Raw genomic sequence first — 19,235 nt, forward strand, 5'->3', positions numbered from 1 at the left:
ATGAAAAACAAACAATTGCCCAGAAAAATAACAACTTCATTACTGCAGGAAGAGAGCTACACGGTTGGACCACATCGCTCTTCAGATGCTCTTGGGTACTTTGGGGATTGTTAAGCATGTTTATGTATTATCCATACCCATGCAGGTTTCTAAACAACAAAGTCTTTCTGGTTAGAAGACTGGAGAGAAGGAATGTCACGGAAAAACCTGGGAACAGAACAGCACCATAACTGACCAGCCATTGGTGCCAGACAAGGAGGCAAGAACCCCATTCCGCACAGGATATTTTCAGCCTCAAGTGTGGCAGTGCCAGAACTATTAGTCAAGTAATACTTCGGATGTCAAATTTCAACCTACTACATACCCAAGAAGATATGAGCTCTACCAATAAGGGAAGTGTTACTGAAAGTAAGATACACGGAATAAACAATACAAATTGGACAAGGGAAACAAAATTCCTGAAGGGACCCCTCACCCCCAAATAAAAAGATTCCAGAATGTAACTGTAAAGCAGTCCTGAAACCATGTATTTCAAACAAAAACTGGAGACAGGACAGAGTTACACAGAGAAATATCAAAGGGTGCCCAGAGGACTACAGTAAACAGAAAAACAAAAACGAACAAAGACACCTTTCAAAGCTCCTCCTCTTGAGCTTCCTTCCCTGGGACACTTAGATTTAAGATGTGGTAAAGACCCAACTGAGGCTCCTCCAGCACTAAACTGGCACAGGATCCAAGAAACAAACATACATGATGTAACTAGGAAGCATGTTCTTAAACACTTAGGACTTTTAGATCAAAAATGTCCATATTACATGTAAGCACACACTTTAAGAACAATGCCAAACCAAACAAAACAAATGAATAGAGTCAAGCCAGGCATGTTAGTGCACACCTTTGATGCCAACACTCAGAAGGGGAGGCAGAGACAGGCAGATCTCTAAGTGTGAGGCCAGCCTGATCTACACTGTAAATTCCAAAGTAGCCAAGGCTACATAGTGAGACCCTGTCCAAAAAAAAGGAAGGAAGAAAAGAAAGAAAAGACAAACTAGACATCTAAGGATCCTTACAGAGTGAAGAAAGCACACACTGGTCTTTTAATGTCTAGAAGAAGCAGGGCCGAGAACCAATGAAAATTTAGAGGGGAAACCAACCAAATAAATTTAACATATTCTAGGCCTCTCAAGAATTGACTTTTTAGTTGAACTTTGCAGCTGAGTATTTTCTAGGAAGGAGTACTCATGTGTCTTGGCCCACAGCAATGACATCCACTCTTGAAAGAGAGTTGGGGATAAAAATCAAAACAACTACAGAAGCTTCCTAAGACAGCAAGAAAAGTAGTAAGATATTCTGAAGATCTGTAGTGTGCACATATGGTCTGAAAAGCATGAATGAATAAAGCAGAGGATATGAAAAGGTGCATAATTCTGTTTTTTACTTTCTCTTTATTTCATTTTAAATGTAGTATGTTGTGTGAGTCACTGTGGCAGATGGAATTTGATGAACTCCCTTTATTCTCTTTATACTGAGAGGTGGGGAGCCATCCCCACAGCCCTTGAACCCAGCTGCCTGAGAGATTAGCTCTGACAGATGGGAAGCCGAGCTTACTCTAGGATAGGACAATGATGCTCTGGGACCACCATCCGATAAAGAAGCCCAAAGCAGTGACAAGAGTTCCTCAACTCTAGCCAAAAGGTAGCAGTTTCACAGGGACCCTGAGCATAAACCACCCAAATGAACTTGCAACTCAATCCCTAGACTTTGTCCACCCTAGTGAATTGTTGGTTTGATTTTCTCAGTTTTTAAATATCAAAAAAGCTGCTTTATAATGTCAACACTTAGCAGTTCTTTACCAAAAAAAGTGTGTGTGTGTGTGTGGGGGGGGTTCTTTACATAAGTTTGTTAATTGTTCACATTTTATACTTGTAGCAAAAACTTTCTACCTACTGAGTATCAACTTGTCTGTTCCAAATGCTTTACATGAATTTAATTATTTAATTCTTGAAATACATCTACAAGATTATTATCAGCTCTGATTGGCCAGTATAAAAGCACACTAGCTTTTAGCTGATAGTTAGTACTCATGTAATAAGTGGCACTTCTAAGATTTACAAAAGTCAATTTAATCCCACAAATACAAAACTTTGCTATGGTCATTATGCATACGTAACACATTAGAAACTGTCTCAAAACACAAAAGAAAGTGTCTACTGGACCTGACCTAAAGTAAAAGGACAAGTGTCTGTGGATTTATTATTCTAACGCTGTCTGCATTACTCACTCCTGAGCTCACACTTACCAATTTCCTGGCGAGTGCTGCACACCCCTGCTCCATATGTCTTGAGAACTTCAGCAGCTGCTTCCTGACATGATCCAGTGTTCCTCGCAAATCCAAGATAGTTGTAGGAACCCATGTTTATTACACCTTTAATTATATTCCCTGTGTACCTGTGTTGCAATAGTATAAAACTTAATAATACAAGCATGCCTAACACTTAATGTGATATACACTGATAACACAAAAGGAAGCATTATACAGAAGTAAAGTGAACACCATAAAGAAAAGCAACCCAAACTCACTAGTAATCCAATGTGTGTTGTGCAAAGAAATTGCCAGAGAATAAAAATTACTTTTAAAAAATAAGTATTACTTTAATGACAGTGATAAAAATTTTAAAGTGTGATAGCCAGTGTTGTCTTAGAACAGTCTTATAAACTATCATTTGATATTTTCTTCTGGAGGGCAAACGGTACTACTTGGTAACGGAATGGTACATATATGTTGACCCAGCAATTCTGTGTGTGAGCATGGCCACATGAGGATCCTTTAAGAGCCACTGTTCTTTTTCTGTGACCCTCTGTAGGCCCAGAGACCAGTGCTACTCCCTACGATGGCAGCTCAGTCAGCCTGAACATCATAGTCCAGATGACCCATGGCTCCCCATCAACCCAAGGTAGAAAAGTAGGTGCTGAAGGTGAGACTTATTAGTACAAGATGGCTGCGGATGGTGCAGCTATACTGTAGACTACTCTACTATTAGACACTACAAATAATGAACGTGTAATGAATACACACATAGGCAAGATGTTGTTACAAGTATGGCAGCAAATAAAGAGGACCAAACAATAGTTTATAACGTGTGATTCCATTTGTATGGATCAAAACCTACCTGTAGTGTACAGATATACAACACACACTCCCAGAAAACACTTAAGGGACAACTTTGACGACAAAAACAAAGTGAAATCAATAGGCAGAGTGATGGCTTTGTGAACTAGGAGATTTGCACACGGACAAAGGGAAGCATCTGGGAATAATCACATATTTACATTATTTTCCCTCTTAAAAATTTGTATAATATTCATGTAATCTAAATAGTAAACCATTTTAAACTAGTATATTTATGAAAACTACTAGTTTTAAAAAAGAAAATGATTCATTTATCCCTACACCATTTATCTTAATTAAAATGTCTAACAATCAAATCAGATAATACACTGGATTTCTCTTTCCAAAGATAGTATGAGGGAGAAGCTGCTTGTCCTGCCTCTTGGTTGATAGAGAGATTTTTGAACTGGTCACCCTTGGGCCTATAATTCCATGCCTGAGGAGGACGAGGAAGAGGAATTGCAAATTTGAGGCCAGCTTAGATGACCTAATGAGAGTCTTTCTAAAATTAAAAAATAGTATGAATTATATTCTCCAGAATAATGGATTTATAATCAATAAAGAAGTAAGTGAAGGCCAAGTGTGGTGGTGCACACCTTTAGTCCCAGCACTTGGGAGGTAAAGGCAGGTAAACAGCTGTGAGTGAGTTCAAGGCCAGCCAGGTCCACAGAGGGAGTTCCAGGACAGCCAGGGATATACAGAGAAACCCTGTCTTGAAAAACCAAAAGAGAGAATCAAATGAAACAGAAAATGACTCTAAACTTCAGTGAGGCCCCTGGGTGTAGTTTGCTGTACAGCGCTTACCCAGCATATGTGGTTTTAAACTCTAGCAATCCCTCCAAAAAGTATTCCAGAAACAACAGTATTGAACAGTACTGCTCAGAAACTGATCATATTGTATCTTCAGCTGCTGTTTTTGCTTTGAGAGAATACTCAAGACAAATTCCTTTGTTGATAAGAAATAATTTACAAACACGACTCACTTGAATGACCAGTTGTAGTCATGAGACTGTCTCTCCATGATATCCACCTTGGCTCCAGGCACACTACAGATGGGTCGATTCCAGTTGTCTCTGATCCTCATGTAGAGGTTCCTTGTATAGAAGTTTTCAAAATCCTGATACAAGGACACAAAGTCCTGCCAACAAAAGAGTGAAATGGTCTAAACCTAATTGATGTATTGAGAGACAAGTCTTACAGCTTTTCTCTTCATACCTCAGGAGTTCCTCAGAAAGATGTTAATCAATCATATTTAAATTAAGTGACATACCAAAGTAACATCTGGAGAGGCATATATTAATTCTATTTATGTCTTTTTTAGTCAGGTAGCTCAGATGTTTGACCTATATTTTATACTATCAAATAACTAAAACACGCAAACATAGAATTAATAGACTAAATTTGAAGGTGGACTCAGAAATAAAATCCAGTCATATAATTGCCATTAATAGTTTCCCTTCCTAACAATCTGGAAAAAACTGCCCTCCCACATGTCCCCACCCCAATAGTATAGGGGAGATGCCAGACAAATGATTGTAATCCCAGGTGTAAAGGGGAACAATGTTTCTAAAATTAGAGTTTTTATCCTCTGTATGTGCTCAAGGATCAAAATCAAACACCATCTCCACACACCAAAAAATGATTAAGAAAGAAAACAAAACACTAAAATGTAGGTTAGAAAAGTCTTCCACCTTGGGTTTCCCTACTACGTAGGAACTAAGCACACTCAGGCTGGAGAAGCTGGGCAGTAAGGGCTCCTGCACAGGACCCAGGTTTAGTTCGCAGAACCCACTGTCAGGCAGCCTACAACCACCCGTGACTCCAAGGCTTCTGGGGACCCAAGCCTCTGCACTGACATGCATATACCTACATGTAAACACACACACACACACACACACACACACACACACACACACACACACACACACACACACACAAAATTCAAAACAACATTTACAGGCAAAAACAAAACAGTAATAATCATTTGTGGCAGGGAGATCTGAGTCTGAGGCCACCATGCTCTATATAGTTACAGACCAGCCAGAGCTACACTGTGAGATCCTGTCTCAAAACAAAAAAGTACATTCTGAAAATAGACTCTCTGGCCCACACATTAAGTCTCCCTTTCCTCTCAGACTGAGCTAAAATCTTAATCTGTAAAAAGCTAAGTCACGGTAGAGCCAACATGAATACACAGTACTACTCCAAGTGTCACAGGAACCCTTCCTGGAACACACTTCATCAGTCCACATTAGATCTACTTAAGCTCTCAACTCTCCAGGAGTGAACCAAACAGAAAGACAGTAGAAGTACGCTTTACTGTAACTGGCACATCAGTGAACTTGCAGTCATGGGGCCTGAGCTTGTTGTCACACTACATTAAACTGTTAAGTAAATCTGTCAACTACATTTTGAAGCCATAGAGTTCATACTAAAAAGACTATATAAAATTCTAAAATAACCATACTGACTAGGACTCTAAAGTGCCTAAGACATGAGCATCTCTGTAGCTATCATCTCTTTAGGAAATTCAGCAGATGAATAGGAAGAATAGACTCTCTCTCTCTCTCTCTCTCTCTCTCTCTCTCTCTCTCTCTCATAAAATTACATCTTACTATCTCTATTCTCAAAGGTGGGAAAAAAGTAGTCTTCTCCCTCACTCGGACTATAAAGTAGCAGCACCAACTCACTTTTGTGGTTTTGGAGACAGAATCTCATGTAGCCAAGGACAGCCTTGACCTTCTGGTCCTGCTGTCTCCTCCTCGTGAGTGCTGAGACTACAGCAGCCCAGTTTACCTGGCAGTGAGAACTGAACTAAGGGCTTTGCAAATGGTAGGTGAGACCTTTGTCACCTGAGACACATCCTCTGTTCCTAGCCTCGTCTAGTAAAACCACAGAACTAATCATCTAGGCTCTTTTGTTAAATTTCATTTTTATTATTATTAGTGTGTATACATGCATGTGTACATATGTACATGTGTGAGTGTGGGTGTCACAGAATTTATGGAGACCAGAAGCTAGCTTCTTGGAGTGGGTTCTCTCCAAACACCTTAATATGGATCCAGTGGATCCAACACAGGTCTCTAGGCCTGCATGACAAGTGCCTTCTGCACTGAGCAGTCTCACCAGCCTGCACAGACAGTTTGTATAAGTATTTCCTGCCCTATAGAGAGGGTAAATATTAGAAGGAATTATTATGAGGAAGATGGTGGTATATTTTGCATATTTGAAGAATCCTTTCTGACTCTGCTCAGTTATTTTAAAGTTTTCATTAACGGTTTTCTAAATACTGTGCATTCACATTCAAATAAGAACTTTAAATACTTCAAGAAACTGTTTCCTCACAGGCAAATTACTATTAGCAACAAGAAATGGAATAAAACAAAACAACAAAAAGAAAACAACCTTCCTGAGCCCAGCTCAGATGTCGAAAAGCTGAGAAAGGGCTGCTGGGTAGAACATGGCAGAGCTTCACACTTAATCCTGAACTGAACACAGACAACTGGGAACATCTGTTATGCATGATTAAGAAAGGAGTGAAATCTCCCAGGGAACTTCATGCAATTGAGTATCTCCTTACAGAGCAAGAGAGCACAAGTCCCTGAGATGGGAGACACCAGCAAGAAACTGGAAATGCGAGGGATGTCAGGTCCAATGGCAGTGGAACACAATGGCAGCAGAGGGACTCAGGCAAATGTAGCTGCTCTTGAATCCTACCCTAAGTTCTAAGGTGGCAACTTCAGGGGCAGCTAGATCTGGAAGCAGATCCAAGGGCGGCTTAGCCCAAAGAGAAAGTGCTACTGAGCACTGCAGTTCAGACAACCAGAGTACCCATTGTCTGAAACATCTTGTACCTTTGAAATTAGGACTAAAGTTAAAATAGGAGAGTTGGGTGAGCAAGATGGCTCAGTAGGTAAAGGAACTTGCTGCTAAGCCTAACTACCTCAGTTCAATCCTCAAAAATCGCATGGAAGGCAAGAGCCAACTCCTGCATGTTGTTCTCTGACCACCACACACATGGTAAGCACATCTTCTCCCCAATAAACACATAAATGTGGTTAAATTTTTTTTAATTTAATGTAGACTTGAAATATGTTGTTGAATTCTTTGATAAACTTTCAGGATACATTAAAGAACAAAGTGGGTTGCTCTTCTAACAACAAACTCATTCCCAGTTCTATCTCATTGTTTCCCTACCCCGCCCCTCCCAGCCTAGTCACTGTGGAATGGCTTTAGTCAGAGCTGACATGTTGTCATAATGCTCAGTCACTGAACAAACATTTACAGAGTAGTTCTTTCCAGGCACTAACTGGGCATGAAGGAAAAGGGAATAAACACAATGTCTACGCTCCCTAAGGTCTCAGCACAGCAGACAGGTACACACGCATAGGTGAGGAATGGGTAGACTAAATATGTACTATGAGGGGATCCCTCCCTGTTCAGGGATGGGAGAGATTCTAATCAGTCAGACAAGTCCAAGCAGCCTTCATGGGTGTCTTTCCTAAAACCATTCACAAGCACAAACAGAAAGAATCAGTACCTTCTTGATGTGCTAGACTCTTAGGCTTGACATCTCATCAGTTAAGAGATTCTTTTGCTCCCAGTCATGGCACGCATCATTGATATCAGCTTGGGAGGCAGAGGCAGCTGGATCTCTGTGAGTTCAACGATGGCCTGGTCTACAGAGAAAGAGCCAGCAGAGCTAGGGCTACACAGAGAAACCTCGTCTCAGAACAAACAAACAAAAAACACAAGAAAAACTCAAATTGAGTCTTATTAACTAAGGATCACTGGAAGTACTAGCAAAAGTAATCTGAGATCATCTTATTAACTAGTCAGTAAATAGCCTCTACTAGTCTATTTAAAGTGACCCTTTGAGAAACTACATTATTTAAAACAAATAGATTTCACCTAATCCATGTCTCTGCAAGCCTTCCTTTTCCCCCGGGGAAGAGGGGGTATGGAAAAGATGGATGCTATCACTTTTAGACAAGAGACTTTCCAACAACTGTTCATGTGCATCATGTGCAATTCTGTCCCAACACAGGTGTCTAAACACTGTTTCATGATGATGGGGTAGAAATATGAATAATAAACTTTGGAGGCAGAGACCCTCTTTTTTTTTTTTTTTAAAGATTTATTCAATTATATATAAGTACACTGTAGCTGTCTTCAGACACACCAGAAGAGGGCATCGGATCTCTTTACAGATGGTTGTGAGCCACCATGTGGTTGCTGAGAATTGAACTCAGGACCTCTGGAAGAGCAGTCAGTGCTCTTAACCACTGAGCCATCTCTCCAGCCCAGAGACCCTCTTTCTTTCATGCAAACCTATAGTAGACCTTCACACTGGCAACACCAGCTAAATTCCATATTCCATAGCACGATACTTGGCACCAGCAATTACCTAAACTGGGGTGGTTTCTTAGCTGGGCAAAGAGGCTCTGGCACCCCTCTTCCAGACCTCTGTAATATTATAAACACTTGGTTTTCCCTCTTCACTGTGGTGGCCTACAGTAATGTGGGCTAATTCTATTGCAACTTTCAACCAAATCAATACTCTGTAATCTTTAGTTGAGAAATATTTAGTAAGTTGGTGATACTTATAAGGAACAAAATTTAAATAATTTGCTATTAGCTATTGGGGTTAGTCTTGTGCACTGTATATTCAGAAGCTGAGTTCTGTGCCCTGGTCCAGACTACAACCTGGTCTAGGGCACTATGACCTATATACTGTAAATAGTCCCTGATTGGTTAATAAAAAGCTAGAGCCTGTGACTGGGCAGTAGAGAGAGGAAGATGAGACTTGAGGATAGAGAAGTCTTGGGAGAGACCAACCAGAGGAGAAGGAAAGAGAGGACAGAGAAGATCATGAGGCCAGAGGGATCATGAGCTTGTTACCAGGAGAAGTGCACGCTGAGGACAAGCTGATGGAGCAAAAGCAGCCCCGGTGACACTCAAAGAGCAAGTAACAAGGGGGATAAGGCTTAAATACAGCCTCGACCAGCATAGAATATCCCCAATCCCCCCAATCTTATGTACAGGCTGACAGCTTGTACATAAAATACTAGGTTTCTTGTCTTTTATAGGGAGGGGCAAGCTAGAAGAAATCATTCATTTACAATCAGCCAACCACCAAGACATGGCTGAAATGGAAACCCCAGCAGCATTGCAAACAGCCCATTGGTAGTAAGCTACACTTATTCCAAGGAAGATCTTCAGGGCCAGTTCTAGCTCAACAGTTTCCATTTACTTTGGAGTCCAGGTATTATGGTTTGGATCCCAAGTGTCTCTGAAAGTTCCATAGCAGCCTGAGTACTAATGGGAGGTTCGTGAACCTTCAAGCAGAGATCCTGGGGAAATGACCTGGAAGGGGACGATGAGACCCTGGCCTTAGTTGCTGCCATAAGATGAAAGCTTTGCTCCTCGTGGTGCCTCACCGCAGGTTCATGAGCAACAGAAATGAAATCTCTTCAATCACTGAACCTCCATAAATAGTTCTTCCTTTGAAGTTGTTTGTCTGAAGTCTTCTTTTAATCACAACAAAGGACATGGTAGTGTACAAATTTCAATATATCAAAGGACAAATTTTATCTCAAACTTGAGCATCTGAGGCAAATAGCACTGCTTTGATGTGTGGATAACATGCTCAGAAACATATCCACATCAAGACAATTTAAGAGTTCCAATCTATCCTTGACTTTCTGCAAAGTCCAGGGGATAAAGGACAACGCATAAAGCTACTCCAGCAGTCAATACGCAGTCCTTAAAGAACGATTTATATTGGAATCATGAAAAGACATTATGTTTATTTAAATCCTGGATAAGTAGAGAAAATAGAATGAAAAAGATAAAACTCCTATAAAAGCAGGCAGAGGCAGGTAGATATCTGAGTCTGAGACCAGCCTGGTCAATATAATGAGTTCCAGAGAGCCAGAGCAACAGGGTGAGAATCTTTAAAAACAAAAACAAACAAAAAACCAAGAACACAAACACAAACTAATTTAAAACAACAACAACAACAACAACAACAACAACAACAACAAACGGGCTGGCTGTGGTGGTGCACAGAAGGCAGAGGCAAACGGATCTCTGTGAGTTCGAGCCTGGTCTACAAATCAAGTCCAGGATAGCCAGGGCTCTGTTACACAGAAAAATCCTGCCCAAAAGGCCAGCATGGGGCTCCAGGGTTAAGAGCACTGGCTGCCTTTCCAGAGGACCTGGGTTTGATTTTCTGCACTTACTTGGCAGCTGACAGCAGTTGGAAGATTTCAATGCCCTCTTCTGGTGTCTGAGGGCACTGCAAACATGGTACACAGACACAACATGCAAAACATCCATACACATAAAATAAATAAATGAGTCTTTAAAAAAATATAAAAATAAGAATATGTAAAAGGTCATAGCTTCTAAAAGACATTTTTGTACTCCAGCTCCAGGGAGCTGACACTCTCTTGTGGCCTCTGACCCCACACACAAAGCATACAAACACAAAGATACTTATCAATACAAATAAAAATAAGTCCTCCCAAAAAGTAAAATAAAACTGTAACTTTTCAGAAAACAAAACAAAACACCCCTTACTATCATGTTGGTGGAAATGCACAATAAAGGAGCAGAAGCCAGGAACTCTAGCTCATCTCAACAATGTTGATGTAAACAGCCCCTATAATCCAGCAGTCCCATTTTTCTTATATCCAAAAGACTTGAAGGTGCATATTCAAATAAGTACTTAACAAAAATGCTCACAGCCGGACTGCTCCCAATAAACAAACAAACAAAAATAATGACAAAATATGGCGGGACATCCACATAATAGAACAGTAGCACAGATTCAAAAGCCCTCAGTCAAAATGCTTGGGACCAGAAGTGTCCCAAATCTTGGGAGAGTTCTTGGGATTGAGAACTATTTGCATAGTCTGCACTGGTGGAAAATACAAATATTCTAGTTGTAAATGTTCACATGCTGTGATGCTGGGAGAACCTTGAATTAAAGATGTCTAACACAGAACTAAAGGTGTCAAAGACAGAAGGCCACATCTTATATGACTCTCTCTTTTGGAATATCAAGGTTTTTTATTTAAAAAGAGAGGGAGAGAGATGAGAGGGAGAGGGAGATGGGGAGGGAGAGACGGAGAGAGAGGGAGAGGGGAAAGGGGGAGGAAGTGGGGGGAGAGAGAGACAGACAAACAGGCAGACAGACAGACAGACGAGCAGGTTAGAGGCTGCCAGGTGTCTCAGAACTTCTATTAATTCCAACTCCGAGGGATCTAACACCCTCTTCTGGCCTCTGCAAGCATCTGTGCGCACAAGGACACTCTCAAACAGACGCATACATACAAATGTAAACAAAATAAAATAAAAGTCTACCTAAACATATATTCTACAATAATTCAGATAAGTTGTAAAAAGTCATTAAGAAAAAGACAGAAATCCAACAGAAAAAAAAAAAAAAAAAAAAGACACAGACAGGCAATTCATGAAACTGGAACTTCCAGTGGTCAGCAGACACACAACATTAGTCAGCACCCAGACTTCGGACATACTTCTGCTGGCTTGTCAAGGTGCTACTCTCGTGTCATGGATAATATTTTTTCTACTAGAGAAGGAGATATCTTTAAGGCGGAACCCAAAATAGTAGGAATAGGGATGAGGAGATGGCTCACCAGTTAAAGTATGCTGCTCTTGCAGAGGAGCTGAACTCACTCACTGAGAAATCAGCCCAAGAGCAGCATAGACGGGGTTGAAAGTTCTCACCTAAAGATGAACTCAGGCCATGCCAACACTCAGAAGGTCAGCAGAGAAGGAGAGGATCAAAGCAGAAAAAAAAAAAAAAAAAAGAACTAAAAATGCAGAAAAAAAAATAGAATGTCCTAGAAGCCAGGACAGGATAACCAACTCTCAAATGCAGCTGAAAATAATACAAATAGAAAAAACTGAGAAAGGTCTATCATATTGTACAACCCAAGGTATTGGTAACCCTGAGGGAAAAAAATATCTGTAGATGTGCTAACTAAAAAAACTTGACTGGATTAGACTGAGAGAAGTGGAGAGCAAATACTGGAAATAGAGTGTCAGGGAATTTACTCTAAAAGAAAGAAGGAAACAGATTAGGAGAAAACAGAATCATGGGAAGCTTTTGCACTGCAGGGACGTATTCCAGAGATGCGTACACTGGAACTTAGGGCGGGGATACAGGAAGTGAATGAAAGTGGAGGATAAAAACTATTTAAAGGCTGCGTCTCCATAGAGAGGATACTCCTGTAGGAAGTAATACAGCAGAGACTGTCTATTACTGGAAGCAAGCCACCCAGGCTAACACGCCCCCCCCCACACCCCGGCAAACAAGCGGGCAGCGGACCAGCCAGTAATCAGTCACCTGCTACCTCTAACAAGCAAGCCCTCTGGATGGCTGTCTTCAAGTGTTTTCACCACATTTTCACACTTTAGGATTTTTTTAATAGCAAAAGTGTCATGGCATTTCAAAATGCTTTAGAAAAAGGCATGGTAGTGCCAAGCATTGGGAGGGGAGGGGAGGACAGCCACAAGCTCAAGGTCAGCCTGTATACAACAAAATTCCAAAACAGACTATAAAATGAAACCCTGTCTCAAAAAGCTCTATAGGGAAACCAATATAACTACAGCACAGCCTAAAATCTAAAGAAACCTCAATGCAGATTCGGAAACTACAACTGAGAGATCTGGGAATTTTATCACCATTTATTTATTTCTTCATTTTCAATACACTATCATTTTGACATCATAATGACCTAAATCTAAGGCAGCGGTTCTCAACCTTCTAATGCTTTGACATTTTAATGCAGTTTCTTGTGTTGTGGTGAATCCAACCAGTTATTTTGTTGCTACCTCATAATTGCAATTTTGCTACTGTTAAGAATCCCGATGTATGTATCTGATATGCAACCCCTAAAGGGGTCATGACTCACAGGCTGAGAACCCAGATCAGGTCATAATATAAGAACCAGTTATATTTGCACTTTTACATTCACAGTTAATAGTAAAATGCAGATCCAAATTGGTATATGCAAAGAAAAATCTCAATTAGATGGTTGATGCCTAGAGATCCAAACATGAAAACTTTGTGGTTGGAAGAGACAGGGAGCAAACACTACACAGCTGCTCCAAGTGAGGTCCCAAGAGCAGATGCTACACAAACACTGGCACATGGATGGTGAGGTGCTGTGCTTCCTGCAAAACTTTCCCCTCCCTTTGATTCCCCTTGTTTATTTTTGAGATTATAGTTGCATCCCTTCCCCTTCTCTTCCTCCCTCCAAACCTTCCCAAGCTCTCCTTCAAAGTCATGGCCCTTTATTATATGTGTCAAAATAATGTCCCTCAACTAATAAAGTACAACGGTCTTGTAAACTCCTTTATTGGCATGACCATATAGTTCAGCTATTGCCTAAAGCCATATTTCATTTCCCTGTGAAGAAGTGTAACAGCCTATGCTTGCTTGCTCGAGCGTTCTCTCTCTCTCTCTCTTTCTCTCTCTCTCTCTCTCTCTCTCTCTCTCTCTCTCTCTCTCTCTCTCTCTCACACACACACACACACACACACACACACACACACACACACTTACTTTCACTTCACACTTTCTCTCTGTGTGTGTCTCTCTCTGGGGGAACTGTTTTGAGACATGGCTTCTCTGTGTATCTCTGGCTGTCCTGGAACTAGCTCTATAGACCAGGTTAGCCTCAAACTCAGATCTTTCTGCCTCTGCCTAGGATGGCAGACCTGCCTGCCATGTGCTGGGATTAAAGGCATACAACCATCACACTGCCTCCTGGACATTTTGAAATGGAATGAGGAGACACTTGGGTTGCAGGTATGGACATGGCTACCTCAGTGGAAAGAGAAACCGGCAACATGGTATGTGCATGCATGATCCCAGCAGACACTCTCCTTGCTTTCCAACTGCTAAGTCCACCTGATGTTTTCACCAGAGCTTGCCCAAGGAGAAAATAAGCATCATCTGTTCTCAAAACAAAGTAAGGTTTTCCTCAAAAGATAGAATTTTTGTAAGAGAATGGAAAAGCCCAAGGGTTTAAACTGGTGTTTTCAACAAAAAAGAATCCTATTGAAATGAATTTGATTACTTTAAAACAATCCTTTCACCAACTGTAGAAACATATGTCATCTCCACTGACTCCCCAGCTACTTCCTCTTACTAATTCCTCTAAGAATTATTTCCCAACTAACCTCACAATAAACAGAAACTTTCATTCTGCATTTTAATATAGTCTAAGCACTATTTACTTCTACAAACGTAAGCTTTATGTGTATGTGTTTACTAAACAAAATTAAAAGCTATTTCAGGGGCTGGAGAGATGGCTCAGCAGTTAAGAGCACCCGACTACTCTTCCAGAGGTCCTGAGTTCAATTCCCAGCAACCACATGGTGGCTCACAACCATCTGTCATAAGATCCGATGCCCTCTTCTGGTGTATCTGAAGACAGCTACAGTGTACTTATATATAATAAATGAATAAATTAAAAAAAAAAAAACTTAGTTTAAAAGCTACTTCAGAATAAAATCATGTCCTAGTTTTATTCATATAAGAATATACAAGTAGCACCCAATAATTAAACTATCAGCTTGGGGGGTTGGGGATTTAGCTCAGTGATAGAGCGCTTGCCTAGGAAGCGCAAGGCCCTGGGTTCGGTCCCCAGCTGTGAAAAAAAGAACCAAATAAACTATCAGCTTGGCCTCCAGAAAACCAAACAAGATCCAAAGATAACCCGATACACTCTCTTCCCTTCATTACCATGTCAGCCATCACTCACCGAGAACCAGCTGCACAAACACCTGCTTGTCCTCCTTCTCAAGAACTGCCCAGGTCTCCACACTGCCGCCTCATTTCTCATTCAAAGCATATATATTCAAAACATTCAAAACTCATGCATCATATTTTAGGTCATTCCAAACAGTCCTCATGCCATTACCTACACTATAAATTAAACTTTCACCACCATCACTCATAACCACCTTCGATTTGGTCCAATAGGAAGTGAATACACAAATGAGCCTCTGTACAGCACAATAAGCAGCTGAAAAACTGTAACCGAGGAGGGTGAACAAAGCCAGCACTCTGTGGATTCACTCTGGCTAGATGCACCCAGCTAGAATAGAGAGAGAATCAAATACGTGTTCAGGGTTCCAATCATGGAAATTGGTTTGTCTACTGGATTAAGTTATGAATATAGAGCTTTACTTGTGATGCTTTGTTAAAGCTAAAATTAAAAAAAAAAAACTCTTTAAAAAATTATTTTTGGGGGTTGGGGATTTAGCTCAGTGGTAGAGCGCTTGCCTAGGAAGCGCAAGGCCCTGGGTTCGGTCCCCAGCTCCGAAAAAAAGGACCAAAAAAAAAAAATTATTTTTGTTCTAAGATTGATTTATTTACATTTTATGTGTATGGCGTTTTGCCTGCATGTGGCTCTGTACTACATAACCGTATGAGTTGCCTGTGGAGGCCAGAAGAGGGTATTGGACCAAAAAACACATTCTTTTTTTTTTTTTTTTTGGTTCATTTTTTCGGAGCTGGGGACCGAACCCAGGGCCTTGCGCTTCCTAGGTAAGCGCTCTACCACTGAGCTAAATCCCTAGCCCCGAAAAACACATTCTTAATGAATTATCTTACAAGCATTTCAGATAATTTATAGGAAGAGTTAACTTGTGAGGTTGGGCTGGAAAACAGGTACAAAATGATTGAGATGAAAGAGAAGGATCCCTGACCCTGCGTTTTCAGGTGTCCAAATTTTCTTCTTTAAAATTTTGTGTATGTGTATAGGTGTTCTGTCTGCATGTATGTGTATCCTGTGTGCCTAGTGCCCTTGGAGGTCAGAAAATGGCCTGCCTTTAATTCCAGCACTGGCAGATCTCTATGAGTTTGAGGACAGCCCAGTCTATAAACAGAGTTCCAAGAGAGTCAGTACTATATAGACCTGTCTCAAGAAGCAAACAAACAGGGGTGGAGAGATGGCTCAATGGTTAAGAGCACTGGTTGCTCCTTCAGAGGTCCTGAGTTCAATTCCTAGCAACCATATAGTGGCTCACAACCATCTGTAATAGGATCTGATGCTCTCTTTGCCCTGTAGGCAGATATTTCATATAATAAGAAAATAAATCTTAAAAAAAATAAATAAACATGCAAACAAAACAGATGGCCATGTTGGGTTTGAATCCCTGGGCCTGGAGTTACAGATGCAAAAGAGGTGTGAGCTGCCATTGTGGGTGCTGGAACTCAAACCAGGAACCTCTGGAAAATTCATTGAGACATGAATTTTCTTTCAATCCATGTGTGTGTGTGTGTGTGTGTGTGTGTGTGTGTGTGAATGAATGATTGGTTCTGTTTTCCTAACAACTGACAAGGCCCTTTATTCTTCCACAAGGTCTTATTATGTTGTCTAGGTTGAACCGAATCTCATGTAATCCTTCTGCCTCAACCTCCCAAATATCTTAGTTTCAACACACCAGTCACCAGGCCTACCCTTTCCCTTATTTATTTTGTTTCTGAGAGTCTCACTCAATAGTCCAGTTTGTTCTGAAACTCACAATGTAGCCAAGGATGTCTTTGAACTCATAGCAATCAAGATCTGGCATTACAGACCCAAGCCACCATGCCCATCTTTCCTGCTTTTTTCTCTCTTTCTTTACCAGCTTCTCTCCGATGATACTACTACCCATTTATCTGACTCTCTATGTCTCACAAGGATGAGAACAATGCTAATAATAACTAATTGGGGGGTGGGGCAATGAAAATAGCTCAGCCACTAGTAGGTTACCACGCTCCAATGGATAGCCTACACAGCATATATAGGCAGAACTAACAGGATGTGGTGGAATTTTTTTTTTTTAAAGGAGGATGAAGAGAAGGAAGAAGAGAAGAAAGAAAGAAAAAGAAAAAACAAACAAACAAACCACGGAGTTGGCAGGGGCCCAGGAAGAATGAATGAAAGGGGAGAAGCAGGGGTGGGTAGGTGAATATGACCATAACATACTGTATAAAATTCTCAAATTTAAAGTTTTTTCAAGCTTGAGTGTTTATTAGGAATAGTTAGCACATGTGCATTGTATAAAGCTGTAAAGGTGTACGGGTGTATTATGAGAAGAGTGACCTGAAGTGAATCTGGTCTTCCTCTTTGGAGACAGCCACTCTTTCTATGCCACTACTAAAACAAGCTTTGGCTGCTGTAAAGAGGCTGGCCTCACCACACTCGGCTTGGGAACATGTTTGGGGAGGCACTGATCTGTGAACTGGATAACCATATCCAATGTGTCTAAGAGAATTCAGTCTGCAGATGACAATAAACACAGTGTAGAGGTCCAGAAAGGAGAATGAACAGATTTCACACTTATTCAGCACTACATAAGCTATAACACTAGGGAACTTTACACACACTGCTTGTGATTATTAGCTTTCTTATCAATGAAATGTTACAGCTGTCAGCTTCATTAAGTTCTTATAGTGTAATGTACGTTAAGTTAAAAATGTTGTAAGGCGATGGTAGTGCACACCCCTGACCCTAGTACTCGGGAAGAGGCAGATGAATCTCTGAGTTCGATGCCAGCCTGGTCCTCAGAGTGAGTTCCAGGACAGCCAGGGCTACACAGAAAAATCCTGTCTCAAAGAAAAAAAAAAGGGTTAAATGTTTTGCTCTGTTAGTGTTTTAGATATTTAGAATATATAGCTGTAAGCCTCCATGTAGATGCTGGGAACAGAACTCATGTCCCCTGAAGAACAGTACTTTCCACTGAGCCATCTCTCTAGCTCCAACTGCTTTGCTCTTTCTAGGCCTTCAACCTTGATTTCAGCTTTCCTTAGGGGATATTTTTAGAGAGTTTTTGTCACAGTTGTTACTTGGTTTCTGCTCTGTTTAGAGTCAGAGTCTTACTCTGTAGCACAGGTTGGCCTCAAAGTTACAGCAATCCTCCTGTCACAAAATTTATCTCCATGTGCTCCAATTTCTACTGGGGGTTGGGGAGAGTTGTGCGACAATGACAACATTTCCATGAACACAGTCTATTTGCAGAATCAAAGATTCCCTGACAATTACCTTTTGTTCTTCTCTTTCTGTTGCATGGTGGCACTTTTCAATTCTCCAATGCCTCAAGAAATCTCGAAGATATCCAAAGAGGGTGAGTACACCATAGCCCACGTATGTGAGCACAGCAACTAGCATGGGTGTTTCTTCAAAAGCTTCATTAAACGGTCTTTTGTACAGTCCTCCATTTTCTGTAATATGATGAATCTAAGAGAGCAATTAAAAATGTTTATTGCAATCACAGCAAGAAAAAAACTTCCACTTAAAGTCTAAGTCTTCCGAGATTTGTAGAACTATATATACATGGGAATTAGCAAGAGATCAATAAAACATTAAGGCCATGCTTATTTTCAAGAGTAATGAATTAGGGGTTGGGGATTTAGCTCAGTGGTGGAGCACTTGCCTAGGAAGCGCAAGGCCCTGGGTTCGGTCCCCAGCTCCGAAAAAAAAAAAAAAAAAAAAGAGTAATGAATTAAAAATAATTTATGTATGGTAAAGGGGTAAGGAGGTAATGAAAAAGAGTCAACAATGTCTAACACTGATTTTTATCATATTTTAATTTCCTGACACAGATTCTAAACACACTATGATTTCAGGGAACATGAAATAAAAATATATAAAAAAGAAGCCTAGTCTGAAAAATACTGTATTAGCTTCCCAACAAAGTGATCACATGTCCTAGAGTAAATTCAGTTTTACAACACAAAGATGTGTGTGAATGGTTTACTACCGGCCATTCCTAAAACTACGTACTCAGCTATACCGTACTCAGAAACACTGACATCACTCATCAGCATAGGCTGCCGCAGGTTTTACTGCTTTTCCTCAGTGCTAACACATGTGCAACAGTTAAGAAGGGCTGCCGAGAACTCAGCAGCTAAAGGCTTTTGCTGCCAAGGCTGACAACTTGAGTTCAATCCCTAGACTCCACAAAATGGATGCCCCCCAAACTGTCTTTTGTTTCCCACAAATTGTCCTCTGACTTCCACACACAAGCTGCTATA

General features: G+C 40.7%; 1 protein-coding gene and 1 long non-coding RNA gene across 3 annotated transcripts in view; one reads left to right on the forward strand and one right to left on the reverse strand.

The window, feature by feature from the left end:
* Nucleotides 1-19,235, reverse strand: part of Sptlc2 (serine palmitoyltransferase, long chain base subunit 2) — an 82,848-nt gene that overhangs the window by 42,748 nt on the left and 20,865 nt on the right. The window contains 3 exon segments of the mRNA NM_001037097.2: nucleotides 2,300-2,448; nucleotides 4,153-4,307; nucleotides 18,244-18,438. Of these exon segments, the coding sequence (NP_001032174.1) occupies nucleotides 2,300-2,448; nucleotides 4,153-4,307; nucleotides 18,244-18,438 (499 nt within the window).
* LOC134479238 (uncharacterized) lies at nucleotides 6,374-17,132 on the forward strand. Of its 2 annotated transcripts, none has more exons than XR_010052310.1 (2): nucleotides 6,374-7,559; nucleotides 13,915-17,132. It is a non-coding gene; the product is annotated as an uncharacterized LOC134479238 (long non-coding RNA). The 2 variants fall into 2 exon arrangements; XR_010052309.1 differs by having other exon boundaries at nucleotides 17,048-17,132.

Source organism: Rattus norvegicus, chromosome 6, assembly GCF_036323735.1.
Source record: "Rattus norvegicus strain BN/NHsdMcwi chromosome 6, GRCr8, whole genome shotgun sequence".
NCBI lineage: Eukaryota > Metazoa > Chordata > Mammalia > Rodentia > Muridae > Rattus > Rattus norvegicus.